The sequence below is a fragment of the Hermetia illucens genome, chromosome 4 (genome assembly GCF_905115235.1).
Source record: "Hermetia illucens chromosome 4, iHerIll2.2.curated.20191125, whole genome shotgun sequence".
Classification (NCBI taxonomy): domain Eukaryota; kingdom Metazoa; phylum Arthropoda; class Insecta; order Diptera; family Stratiomyidae; genus Hermetia; species Hermetia illucens.
The window spans coordinates 45,087,628-45,101,739 of NC_051852.1; the positions used below are offsets into that span (position 1 = coordinate 45,087,628).

The following is a 14,112-nucleotide window of genomic DNA, read 5'->3' on the forward strand; positions in this document are numbered from 1 at the left end:
TCAACCAATTATAATTTTTTATAAGCTCTGGAGTTCTTTTTGATTATGGAAATATTACCTTAGTTAACCACGGTTTTCGAACTCTCTCCGCTCCGAATCATAAGACCAAACAGAATCAGGTGGCTCTACTTGGAGTTGAAATCATCATTTTAATAAGTCAACTGGTGCAAGCTGGTTGAATAATTGAGAGCTTTATTGTAGAAGCACAGTGGACAAATACAGATCCAGACTGCTCGTGGCGGGTCCTCGGAGAACTTGACTGTATTATCACTAACAAGGTCACCATAAAAGTGATAAGAGCAGCAAAAATTAGATGCTCGTTAAAGTATTCCGCCAGATAACTGCCTTTTGGCTTACTTATATTGGTATGGTATTTTGAAACTCGGTTTTTCGCAAGACTACATCAGTCTGAATTGGGTGCGAAAAATTCGCGCGTTCCGCCGCCGCTCGGAATAACAACGTTGAGTGCATAAAACTTACATTCCGAATGTGATCGGTGAAAGTGTATCACGACTTAAAATACGTACGGCCTGAAAAATTGGCAAACAATTCAATTAGTGGAATTTTTCAGTAGATCCAACTGAGTGTCGCCAAAAATGTTGGAAGTTTACACGTCCGACAGTAGCGATAGTGATTCGCGCGAACAAAAAACCTTCAATCTAGGCCGCTCGGGGTTGACCACCAAAAATGCAGATGATGTCCTTCTGGCCCAGTCAGCAAGCAACAAGAAGTCAACGGACATCGAGACCGTCCTCATCAACAACAACCGCATATCGGACTTCCCAGCCACCATCCTGAAGTTTGTTAATCTCAAAGTCTTGGATATCAGTTCCAACTCGCTGACTCGCTTGCCGGAGGAAATTGTGCAATTGCCGCTGATTACGCTCATCGTGAAAAACAATCTTCTAACAAACAAGTCCCTCCCCAAAAGCCTGAATTTCAAAAATGGCAACCTGAAAGAACTGAATCTCAGCGGAAACATGTTGACACACTTCCCGGATCAGGCGCTGGAGCTGAAGTCGCTGCGATACTTGTACTTAGGAGCCAACAAAATATCCAACATATCCAAGGATATTTGGAAGATGAGTAGGTGAGTGAAGGAATCTTTCAATTATTCTGTTGGTTTAGGAACGCTCGTTATTCTACGGCTGAATGATTCCCTTCCAAGCATTAAGTGGGAAGTTATCGCCAAGATGTTTACGTTTTCTGGGACATGTTTTCTGTTTAAGCGCGCTGTCTTCCCAGTAATGTTTACCATTTTATTCGGTTGACCGATAAGTTAACTGCAGACTCATCATTGTTTGCCCTGTTACATATATCCGTATGTCTGGCCTCAATAGAATTCCTTGTTCGGAACAATTCTATGATACAAGTCTGTTGTTGGGAGCGCAATCTCTATTAGAAATTGATAATTGTTAAAACTAAATGAAGTTATCGTTCACCCTTAGTAAGACGTGCATGGGAATAAATAGAACAGAACGAACATCACGCAATATACTCGTAGATAAGAGGTGGAAGTAGTAGGAGGCGAAAGTACTCTAGAGAGAAAACTTTGTAATCTCCACTGAAAAAAGTATGGGCGTGTAGTTCCACAATTACGTAGTTAGCGTATGAAATTTTAAAATGACTTCAATTGTGGGAAAATTGTATATTGTAGCTTGATTCATACAGATTGATTCAGACGACCTTTTGAAAACCGGAAGCTCGACGCTTCAGGTGTGAAAGGCTTTGTTCGCTTCTTATGTTAGTATATTTCAGGGCAGAACTATCCCATTTATACGCAGCCCGTTATGTATCTGTATATTTAGCATATCATTGTCATCATCGTCAACGGCGTAACAAGCGGTATCCAGTGTAGATCTGCCTTAACAAGGAAATCCAGACATGCCGGTTTTGCGCCGAGGTTCACCAATTCGATATCCCTAAAAGCTGCCTGGCGTCCTCACCTACGCCATCGCTCCATCTTAGGCAGGGTCTGTCTCGTCTTCTTTTTCTACCATAGATATTGCCCTTATAGACTTTCCGGGTGGGGTCATCCTCATCCACACGGATTAAGTGACCCGCCCACCGTAACCTATTGAGCTGGATTTTATCCACAACCTGACGCTCATAGATTTCGTCGTTATGTAGGCTACGGAGACGTCCATCCTCATGTAGGGGTCCAAACATTTTTCGGAGGATTCTTCTCTCGAACGCGGCCAAAAGTTCGCAATTCTTCTTGCTAAGAACCCAAGTCTCCGAGGAATACATGAGGACTGGCAAGATCATAGTCTTGTACAGTAAGAGCTTTGATCCTATGGTGAGACGCTTCCAGCGGAACAGTTTTTGTAAGCTGAAGTAAATCTGTAAAATAAGAGTGCGCGGATTTCATCATTGTAGCTGTTATCTGTTGTGATTTTCGACCCTAAATAGGAGAAATTATCAACGGTTTCAAAGTTGTAGTCTCCTATCTTTATTCTTCCCGTTTGACCAGTGCGGTTTGATGTTGTTAGTTGGTTGGTTTTTGGTGTTGACATTGCCACCATATACTTTGTCTTGCCTTCATTGATGTGCAGCCCAAGTGTGTACGTCTCGGGTAGTTCTTCCCATGATGTCGATATTGTCAGCATAGGTCAGTAGTTGGGTGGACTTAAAGAGGATCGTACCTCTTGAGAGTTATCCTGGTGCTTTTATCTGGCTTCGCACCTTGGTTAGGGTCAGCCTAGTCAGTCTTATTAATTTTGTCGGGATACAGAATTCTGTCATGGCCGTGTACAGTTTTACCCTGGCTATGCAATCATAGACGGCTTTAAAGGCGATGAATTGATGGTGCAACTGTTGTCCATATTCCAACAGTTTTTCCATCGCTTGCCGCAGATAGAAAATCTGATCTGTTGGTGATTTGCCTGGAGTGAAGTCTCTTTGGTATGGGCCAATGATGTTCTGGGCGTATGGGGCTATGCGGCCTAGGAAGATAGCGGAGAATATCTTATAGATAGTACTCAGCAACGTGATACCGGCCCCTGGCGACTTATGATTTTTAAGCCGATGAATTACACGGACTGTTTTTCCTATACTTGGTGGTGGCAGTATTTGTCCGTTGTCTTCAGTTGGCGGGACCTCCAACTCGTCGATGTTCTGGTTGTTCAGTAGCTCATCAAAGTACTCAACCCATCGCTCCAATATGCCCATTTTGTCGGAAATCAGATTTCCTTCTTTGTCTCGGCAAGATGAACATCGAGGTGTGTAAGGCTTCATCCTGCCGACTTGTTGGTAAAATTTGCGCCCCTGGTGCGGTTGCTGCCTGTACTTTTCGAGTTGACAGGCTTGTTGGTTCTCGCAGGCTTCCTTTTTCCGTCTGTGAAGTCGCTTCTCCGCTCGACGGAGTTCATGATAAGTCTCTGCGCGTGCCCGCGTTTTTTAAGAATGCAACATTACTGGGTATGCAACATTCGTCCGTTCCGTTGCTAGCTTACATTTATCGTCAAACCAGCCGTTCTGACTCCTTTTGCGGCTGGGGCCAAGTATGTTTGTGGCCGTATCAATGATAACGTTCTTCAGGTGGTTGTGAAGATCATTTGTTGATGCTTCATCTCCATGATCTCTGTTGACTGTGGTTATTGCGGCATCCATTTCCCTCTTATAGGTATAGCAGAGGGCTGTGTTGTGGATGACTTCTGTATTCACTCTCACCTGATTGTTAGAGGGGATTATAGGTGGTGTCGTAATTCGAGCTCGGAGCACCATGCCAACGAGATAGTGATCCGAGTCTATAACAGCAGGTTTCATTTTTTGGCTGACTAAGAAACCTACTCCGAGCACATGGTCTATTTGATGGCCACTATAATATATGGTGTAGCGGCTCTTCTCCAGGAAATTGGTCCCTGTCCATCGCATCTCTTGCAACACTGTTATATCAGCCTTATATTGGGACAGGGTATTGGCTAGCTGCTCAGCAGCATTCGGTCTGTACAGGGAGCGCACGTTCCATAAGAAAATGCGCAAATCGTTAATCGGTTGTCGTTACCGGGTTCGTCGTTGTAAGATCCATCCTGTGCGGGGCTCCTTTCGTGGCTTCGTAACATCGGTTTTCCGTGTAGAGTTGTCAGCCCTACCCTGGGACCTATACTACCCTTTGACCGCTATATACCGCTACAGTCTATACTGCTGCAATTTTTTATGGCTCTCGGATAAACTTAAGATAGGTTTCTAGTCAGTTTCCCAAAAACATGATAATATACTATTATTAACTTAATTTGGGAAGATATCGATATGGAGAGTATTTTGAGGTCTGGATGCCTCATTTTTTTCACTTCTTAGGAGAGCAAACATGGATCTATTGCCGAGAATGTTGCGTGTGTTTGCTTCCACTAAGCTTCCCATAGAGGAATTTTGAATCATCATTCGTTCACTGACTCCATTAAGATTCATTACCATTAATTCGAAATGAATCTTTGCTCCCCGTTGGGATGTACTGGCAGCAACTTACAGCGATGTGCTCGCAATCACGTGGGCGCACACCAATGAACTGCATCACATATACGGCACACCAGCCCTTATGCGCCGAATTTCACCCGCGCAACGCCCGTCGTGATCGAAGATATTCAAGACTTTTCTGTCTCTATAAAATTTCAAAGAATGTGCTGGGAGTTGAATCTCCTGTGTATGGTTTTCTTGATGCACATATATCATCACATGTATCAAGTGGGAGCTGTCCATGGCTTTAAGGTTTTGTGTAAAACCTTACCTTATTAAAATCGGTTTACTGTGTGTCTGGCTGTGACAGAAACGTTTATACCTCTTGACACCAAATTTGGGGGGAAGGTGGAAACTGTGAACGCCTGCGCATACTGTGAGATACGTCGTTCTACGTGGAACTTAAGGGAGGTCTTCATGCTTGCAAATGGGGGGTATAACATTTTTTTCACCGAAGTCATGTGGGGTATCGATTAGTACTTTTCAAAACTGGTTTCAGTCCAGACATTTAATGCGCAAGGAGCGAGAGTTCAATCATTTGTTTCAGGGACCCTATTTCAGAACCTACCCAATCGAGGAATCTGGAAAAAATACAAAGCTGCCAATATACCGTGGCTAGGCTCCGAAATACCTTCAATACCGATATCTGTTCAAATAAAGTTAATAATGGTATATTACTATAATTCTTATTGATTGGCTGCGAAAGTTTATCCTTCATAGGCTATAGTATAAAGCATGATCCTGCAAAGTTCGGTGGAAATCGTACTATCATTAACAAAGTTATGATAAGTTAAAGATGTCGCTTCAGTGCAAATTCTAAAACTTTAAATGTCAGCGGCACGCGAAAGTGAATTATTTAGACATAATATATGCATAAACATTACGTGCTAGATACTAATGGACAAATGTCCACTCAAATGATTTTATATAAAAAATACACAAAACCTTTCATATCTGAAGTGTCTCACCTTATTTATAAATCTGTATTGAATCGCTGTATCAAGTAGTTTTAGTTCTATATTGAACAAAATCACAGTGATTCTTATTTTCGATGCAACTGCTCGGAATAGTTGGACATAACATAATGGGGAAGTTACCTTAGATTTTTGAGGTAAAATGTGTGTCTTCTGCCTGTAGAAAGTTCTTTTATCCTCCCTTCCGTTACTAACTGCGGCAAGCAGGCAGGGATGTATTGATCCCTTCGTTAGAACGCATTCAAAATTTGACTTCCTTCTTTGTATATTGTCCCAAAAAAAAGCCCATTTCTCCTATACACTGCTCTGTTTTTAACCCATTGATGTAGAAGATATTCGTGTATTCCACCACCCATTCTTCTGGTTCATCCCATTTTTATCTGCGCTTGAGGATCCGAATGAGAATGGATTGCAAGAACTAGATTCAGTTCTTTCAATATCTATTTCAATGCTCTGTACTCCTCACGTCCGCTATTTCCCCATAGACCAAAACAAATTAGCTGCTCTCATTGAAATCTTCTGAATATTCGAGTGGGACTGAGTCCGCTATTTATTGATTGAACTGCAGTTATTAGAAGGAACTATATACTCCTTCCTTCTAGACCACTCTTTTTTTGGGCAACCACCAAATTTTTCAGAAAAGTAAGGCAGCTGCCTAGTCGGTCCTGACGAACAAAATCGCCAGTAAACAGTCTTTTATATTCAAGGGCCGCACCAGTAATACCCAAACATGCAATTCATCACGGTGAGACTAGGTTATAGTTAAAACTCTCTTGTTTATGTTATGTTTACCTTTTACACTAGAATTAGATAGACGATCATCTGGCTAATGTTAGCAACGTCTATCCACATTACCACATGAGGTCTAAGTCCCCCCGGCAAAGGTCCGCCAGTATACACCGTAGATCATAAGAAGAGGAAAAAGGAGGAAATTTTTTATCAAGTCCCGGACTTTTGTCTCAGGTAGACTAAAACACTAGCATTTGGGACACTAACCCGATGGTTCAGGTAGCCTCAGCTACTCTAGTGTCTCTCCGTGCCACTCTGTTCCGCGTGTCCTCGCTCTGTAGCATGGCCTGAATCATAGTATCCGGAGAAACTTGACACCCTTGCATTGAAAGGCGATGACGTTCCCACATTCTGCAGAAGAAAAAGTTCTGACAGGCATCATCTACCACATCCTTGGAGTAAATACAGTCGGACGACCATGCTTTTGCGATTGTGTCCCAGTAAGACTGAAAATTCTCGTGTTCGCTGAGCAACTGAGTTAGGTACTAGTAAACCTCATCGTGTTTTCGATTGAACTACAGAGGCACGTCTTTGATGAGATACGTGGTCCATCCATTAGCAAACGGTAGACTAGATAAAGGACCTCAGACACTGGACATTAGCCGGCAAATCGCAAACTTTCGGTTGTGTTGCGAATTTGTAGTTTCACTAGCCTGTTTGGAAACCATCTACTAGGAGCAGTCCATGCTCTCTCATATACTAACCCGCCGCATAACCATTCCTATTGTGTGCTGTACCGTGGGTATAGCAACCAGTGCCGTAACATAATCCACATACGTATCCGACCAGTCATCAGGCATCGGCTTTTGCATGTAATATCACAAGGACACAGTGCTGACAGTATGCTTCAGTTAATGAGTTTAATGGACTTCCAGCCTTAAAAAAGGAGTATATGTTTTTTGCGTCGAAATAATAGATGCACATTAACATATTCGTTAACAAAAACTTTTTTGAAACGCTTATTAAGTAGTTATCATTTTTCAAAGTTTGTATTTAGACAAGGCGGGAAAAAATACGGAATTCGACGCCCTGTCTCAAGTTACAACTAAATTAATGTTAATCTTTGTCATACCTGCACATGAATTAATTTGCAGATTCAAACGTGATAGAAAGGAAAATGCCAATGATGCATATTAAGGATAATTCGTTGGGTTATTGGCGTGTCTCCGCTTGACTTGTAACGTCACATACCACGAGCGCTCTTTTCAGCGCGTTGAAATCTGAATTAAATTAAAAATTCCTATAGTTGAAAAAGAACAGTTATTTTTCAAAAGCTAGGTTTTATTAGATTGCTCTAGAGAAATTATTTCCATCATTACCGAAAAGTCATATTACTTTGGTGAATAGTCTCCTGCCGTATTGCATCAGTTAGTCTTAAGTTGATGAGTTTTTCAACCAGTTTCGCCAATGGGTCCGATCCGAAAAGTAAAGTTCGATGTGTGGCCGGTGTATTAAAACCGCTTCGTATCTGTGTCGGTATTCATCAAGGAAGCGTCCTCTCACCATTCCTCTTTGTTCTTGTTATGTACACCGTCACACAGGACGTCCAACGTCCAGCGTCCTATACACTGCCTTATGCAGATGATGTTTTCCTGGCGTCTCATAGCAAAACTGATCTCGAACAACTGGCCCAAAAATGGTATGATCGTCTCGTGCAACACAATCTCAGATTGGATCTGGATAAAACTGAATTTTAAAAGGGTGTTATTACGATCAGTCGCAGTGACCGGCCCAGAACTGAACGATTTGAATATCTGGGGTCAATGTTATCAGCCAATGAAGGACTTCGTTATGAAATTGCTTCACGCATTAGCGTAACCTGGATGAAGTCGCGTTCCACAACTGGTGGTCGACTTATTTACGAACGTGTCAAATCTTAATTTTACCGCAATGTCGTCCGTCCGATATGGGGTTACACCGATAGTAGAAAAAATGCGAAAGAGGCGTCTTCAATGGTATGCCAAGATTGGTCTGAACCTCGAAGTTGATGGTAAGCGACCAAAAGGCCGTCCGAAACAACGGTGGCTTGAGACGCTGGACAGGGATTTGAAAGCCTGGCGACTGTATCCAGATCAAGTCTTTCAAAAAACAAGGTGGCAAAACCGATCACGACGAGCCGACTCCATATGCGAACGAGACAAAGGCTAAAGAAAAATAAGGAGACAGATTCTACTACCTTGAAAATGAACCAAGCTTGATGAATGTTTTTTTTTTCGGCCAACGAAAATCTTAGTTCTAACTTTGAGAAAAAACTTTTCAAAATTTTAGATTTCGTATTGAACATTTTGAGGCTTAAAGAGAGCATCAGGTTTTAGATGTTCATTCATATGACTTCAGTATCTCGTTAACTCTATTCTCTTATATTAGGGATAAGTTTATGCCCCCACCGCTCCATTTGGTAGATCAAAAGCGACTATGGCTGCTATAACTAGCGTTGCCTCAACTGATGTTGTTCCAAAGATGGAACCAACTTGGTAAACTGGATTTATCTTCCTGCATCTCTATCCGTACGTGACTGCATGAAGCAGCATGGATTGCATCAGTCCGGCAATGATAAATTTTCGAAAAGGTTTCACCCCACCGGCTTTCGATAATATTTTGCTAAGCATCAGATTTGTATTTTGAGAATGATGAGGTCCTAAGTCCGCATCAACTTAATGCTGGACCGGACTAAATAGGGAGTAACTTACTCCCTCTTTTCTGGTCCACGGACCCCTCGCTTAGGGCTTGCACCCAAACTTCACAGAAATGTCAAGCGATGGCGGCTTTACGGTTTCTTACCAGGGCAGAGGCAAATCGTCATAATTTTCAAAATATTTTCAGCTCTGGCCAGCTCTGGTCAATAAGGCGGATTTGCGGTCAATATATGATAATTCGTAGTCATGTCGTGTTCTACAAATTATAGAAACGAGCATTTAACATCTGCGAGCCGCTACGGTTACGCTGCTCCCAGGGCAGAGATGAGGCAGCGTCCGACGATTTGCCTCTGCCCTGGTAAGAAACCGTAAAGCCGTCATCGCTTGAAATCACATTTGTATTGTCCCAGTAACTCCTTGAAGTTCAATTTGGTGAAGATCACCACTTCACCGTTCTTACTGCTATGTAGGCTTCAGTATCCTCTGGGTATTTCGTGGTGGCTATCATGGGCAACTCATCTGTGAAGTTGAAAATCGTGGCCTTTTTTTGTGATGGAAATCACTACGACTTTCCTATCTAAACATCACATTGCACGGTAGATGGCGTAGTACTAAACCTTGTAGTATCCTTACACAGTGAACTCTTTGCGACCATGGTCCGCACCATACTTGATAGTTCTCCTACGAGTACCCTATCTAATGTTTGTTCAAAATATTTACGCTCTTCATGAACTATATCAACATAAAGTAGAGCCTAATTTAGGGTTGATTTTAAGACTTACTTTGAAAAATAAAAAATAAATCTCCTTTTAGTTTACAGATATTATCATTGGGAGGCAATCTGATTGCTGAAGTTCCTGAGACCGTCGGCTCGCTTCATCACCTTCAAGCACTTACTCTATGTGACAATGCTATCGAAAACCTCCCAACGAGCATAGGCGAATTAAGAAATTTGAAATCACTCCTTCTCCACAGGAATCGTTTAAAACATCTGCCTAGGAACATAATCACTCTCAAGAACCTCACCGAGGTAAGTACATTCATGAATTAGTTGATTTACCTGTTGATGCTAAAGTGGTAAATTCCCATATTTCAGCTCAGTCTACGCGACAACCCCCTCGTCGTGCGGTTTGTTCAGGACATGGCTCTAAATCCTCCGAGTCTTTTGGAACTAGCCGCAAGGACGGTTAGGACATCGGCAATCGAATATGGTCCACAGGACGTACCGATGACTTTAGTAGAATATCTCCGTTCTGCCAATTGTTGCGTGAATCCAAAGTGCAGAGGAGTCTTTTTCGATAATCGGGTCGAGCACATAAAGTTTGTCGATTTCTGTGGAAAATATCGAGTTCCTTTGATGCAATATTTGTGCTCATCCAAATGCATTGAACCGACCCCGTCCTCATCCCATAGTGAACCGGGTGCAAGTGGTTATATGATGCGGAAAGTTTTGCTGGGATGAGGCAAGGTTGTGAATACTTTTAGATTTCTTATTAACTTGATATGCTTTTTGCTGACATTGCTGTTAAGGATTGCTCAATACAATAAAGTTACTTTACGCACAGGAGATTTGTTTAAGACTTTCTCGACGTCTCTGCAGATTTTGTCATTATATTTACCCAGAAAAATAGAAGTAAATATCTTTTTGAGAATAAAAGATTTCGTTTCGTGACTGTGATGCGCAGCTTTGGATCTGTGTGATATCTGTGCATCAAAACGCTTACACCAAATCGATCGATTAGTAGGAGAAGACGGAGACACGGAATAAATAAACTCCCTTTAAAATATCGGAATCAGATATTACACATTGTAGCAATCATTGAGCAAGTGCAATCTTTTTGCACCTGCAAGTGTACCTGTAGTTGAACTTTTCTTTAATGTAGTCATTTTACTTTCAAATGAATCATGATTTGAATAGACCAAAATGCAATACGTGATTGAATCGATAAAAAGCACTCAGGAAGTAACGTTGCAGTGAAATGTGCATTTCATTCAATATGCACTAGAATCGTTAATGGAATGCATTCAAATTTTCTATTGTAATATCTGCGTTAGTACTACTCCCCACCTTTGACTCAGTCACTTCCACAACTGCGCTAATAACAAAAGTTTTCGGAATAGATTTCTTGGATAGTTTTCAGATTATATGATACGTCTAAACTTTTTCAAGATAATTGACTTTCCTGGAAATTGTCCTCCAGTAACTTTAACTTGCTAGGCTTGTCGGTATTTTTAGCACTAGTCAATGCTCTATTTAATCTTTTTTTTAATCTTACATTTTTAAAGATTGGTATCGTACATTTTTAAAGATTGACCAGACTTATTTTATGCTTAGCTATTAGATTACAATGTTTGGGATATTCCATGATCCTCTGAATTAGGCTCCAGATGGGCTTTAAAATATAATAGCTCGCATAGTAAACGTTTGCACTCTGCAGTTTAGACCTTTTATCAAAGAAGCCAGTACAAACTCCTCACGTTGAGATTTCTTTGTAATTTTTTGCTTCGATGTCACCCTTCGTTCAGTTTTACTCTCCTCGCTTTGAGCCATTGCTCGATTGCTCCGAAATGAATGATAAGCATATCTGTTATTTTTGAGTTTAAACTTAGAATTGTTGTATCGCCATTTATTATTGAGGCTGTCAGGCTATACTGTATGCAAGCTGGCCTGAAGTGAGAAGCCGGTAGAGCACAGCATGCACTACTTTGGAGGATTCTTTCCCCTATATGATTGCCCTGAGAATTAAGGTTTGGAACCTTACTCAGAACTCGTGTTAGGTAGAGAATGACTCCAAAATGGTATACATTTTTCCAGTAACTAATTTTCCATTTAATATATTAATCCTTGGTGTCATATTTTGGAAATTGGAGGAAAACTGATCGATTCAAAGGAAGTGAACAGGATGTTGTCTATTCTCTATTTCCTGTAGCATTGTGGTCCGGAATAAGTTAAGTCCATGTTATTTTGACGACGCATTTCCCGACCCAAAAAAATAAAGAATATATGGTGCAAAAGGTCTACAAATTAGATGTGTATATCGTAGATAATTGAAAATATAACTCAACTTACCACTTGCCTGAAGAGGGGTTATTACTCAAACGCTCCAGATGTTTGCATTACCGTTATTGGACTACGGAAATTAAAACGAGAAGCCACATCGACATATAGTTCAGACACTCACTATACCAAAAATTTGGCAAATATATCGTCCCAGTACAAAGTAATGCTAAACAATCGAGGTGGAGTATAAACTTTTCGGAAGATTCTGGGTATAATTAAAGTAAATCACTGGCAACCCGCTGTGTAGATGCGTGGATCCAGTATACAATGAATGAATGCCGATACCAGTCTATAATAAAGAGCATTTCAACATGACATAATTTTACACAAACAAGTCGGGAAATCGAAAGCTGGTCGCTTCAGGTATGAAAGGTTTTGTGTATTTCTTTTATAAATACATTTGAGTATGCTTTTGTCCCATTAGTACGTAGCACGTAATATATGCATATATTATGTGAAAATATCCACTTTCAAGTGATATTGAAATTCTAAGTCTTCAATTTGCAAAGAAGTGACAATTTTGACATATTATAACTTTGTTAGTAATAGTGCGATTTCGACCAATTATGCTCTATGCTGTAGCCTACACTGCCGCAAAATTTCGTGATCCCAAGATGAATATAGTATAACATGATTATAGTAATATACTATTATTCACTTTATTTGAAAGGATATCGGTATGGAGGGTATTTCAGAGCCTAGGCACCATATAGTGACAGCCTCTTGATTTTTTCGATATTCTTCGGTTTGGTAGTTTCTGAGAATAGTTCCGTTAAAGAAATGATTACGTTCAACTCTCGCACTCTCCACCTTTTTAACAAATGTCAAAACTGACGCTTCGGAAAGTCTTAACCGAAACCTTTCATTTGATACCCCGCATGACTATAGTTGATGAAAAAAAATTACACCCCCTTTTTGCAAGTGTGGGGACACTCCCTTAAATTCGACGTAGAATTATGTAACTCACTGTATGCGTGAGTGTCCACAGTTCTCACCTTTCCACCAAATTTGGTATCACTCACCACAACCGTCTCCGAGAAAAATACGTGTGACAGACAGACAGTAAACCGATTTTGTTTTACACAAAAGCTTAATGAGAAGAAATAGAAAAGCAAGAAGATTTCAATACGTGACTTATACAAAACCTGAATGTATTCCCTGGAAACAATATTTGAATCTCAATGGTTTTGACAGTGTGTCTTATTCAAGCTGGCAAAAGTGGAGATCACACACAAACGACTTCATATCCAACCAATTTTTTCGCTGTTGTTTTGTAGCGTGTTTTAGATCATACCTGGAGTTATGTGTGGGCTTCCCAGTGAAATTTGGTAGGACCTGTTCGTTCTTCCAGTTTTGTACTCTTTCTTCTATTCATTCATTTTTTAGTTTTCCAACCTTGAATTTTCCAATCGGTTGGTTTCGTTTGGTTTTCTCCCATTTCCAGGTTATTGTAACGCAAAGCGCACACAATCTTTCCTGTATAGGTTTGAAGTCCATAACATTTGCTTTAAAGTCCCTGTTCACAATGTAAACGACTTCAGACCCACATTTCTCTAATAACTTCCCACTTTTGCGATTTCATGTCGGTTATCTTGCAACCATTCGAATTTCTTTCCTGAATTCCTAGAACCCTGAGCTTGTACTGGCCTGTTGACGTACTTTTTTGACAGCACCAGATTTATTTATTGATCTAACATTCCAAGATACAAGAGTGTGTATCAATCCTATCTGGGGCTGTTCATCATGTCTTGGTTGCTTGGTCTTTTAATGGATGACGGATTGTCCATCGCTTCGAATCCGCAGTCTAGAGAACAATTTAGACTCCTTTGACGAAAGGGTGTGATCAGCTAGAATGCAATATGAAGAAGTGATCCCAACTAAGCTGAGTGTCCAATTCTACTTTTTTCGCTTTCCCTGATCCCTCTTTTTACTGAGGACTGTACTACGTACTTTGCCTCAAACCCTCCTTCTTTACCTTTGCTCGGGACCAGCATGCTATTCATATAACATGGCGGAGTTACACTAGATTTAAATATAATTCGTAGAAGACGTAATGTCTAGACTTGTAACCATCGCTTCATTGATTTCTGATAAAAATAAATGTATATAAAGCTGCTTAGCTTCATAATATTTATACATCAACAAAGTCTGCCTTTAAGGGGGTCACTCCTGCAGTTTAAGAGAAGCAAAGGAGAAA

General features: G+C 40.8%; 1 protein-coding gene across 1 annotated transcript; it reads left to right on the forward strand.

The window, feature by feature from the left end:
- Positions 1–208: 208 nt before the first annotated feature.
- On the forward strand, positions 209–10,419 carry LOC119655728 (leucine-rich repeat-containing protein 58). Its single transcript, XM_038061766.1, has 3 exons — positions 209–1,090; positions 9,668–9,884; positions 9,951–10,419. Exons 1-3 carry the CDS (start codon positions 597–599, stop codon positions 10,314–10,316), a joined length of 1,077 nt encoding a protein of 358 aa, XP_037917694.1. The 5' UTR covers positions 209–596; the 3' UTR covers positions 10,317–10,419.
- Positions 10,420–14,112: the final 3,693 nt, after the last annotated feature.

Coding starts and splice junctions, on each gene's coding strand:
- LOC119655728 (XM_038061766.1), top strand. CDS start 597: ATGTTGGAAGTTTACACGTCCGACAGTAGCGATAGTGATTCGCGCGAA. Junction 1,091..9,667: donor GATATTTGGAAGATGAGTAG/GTGAGTGAAGGA, acceptor ATCTCCTTTTAG/TTTACAGATATTATCATTGG. Junction 9,885..9,950: donor CTCTCAAGAACCTCACCGAG/GTAAGTACATTC, acceptor CCCATATTTCAG/CTCAGTCTACGCGACAACCC.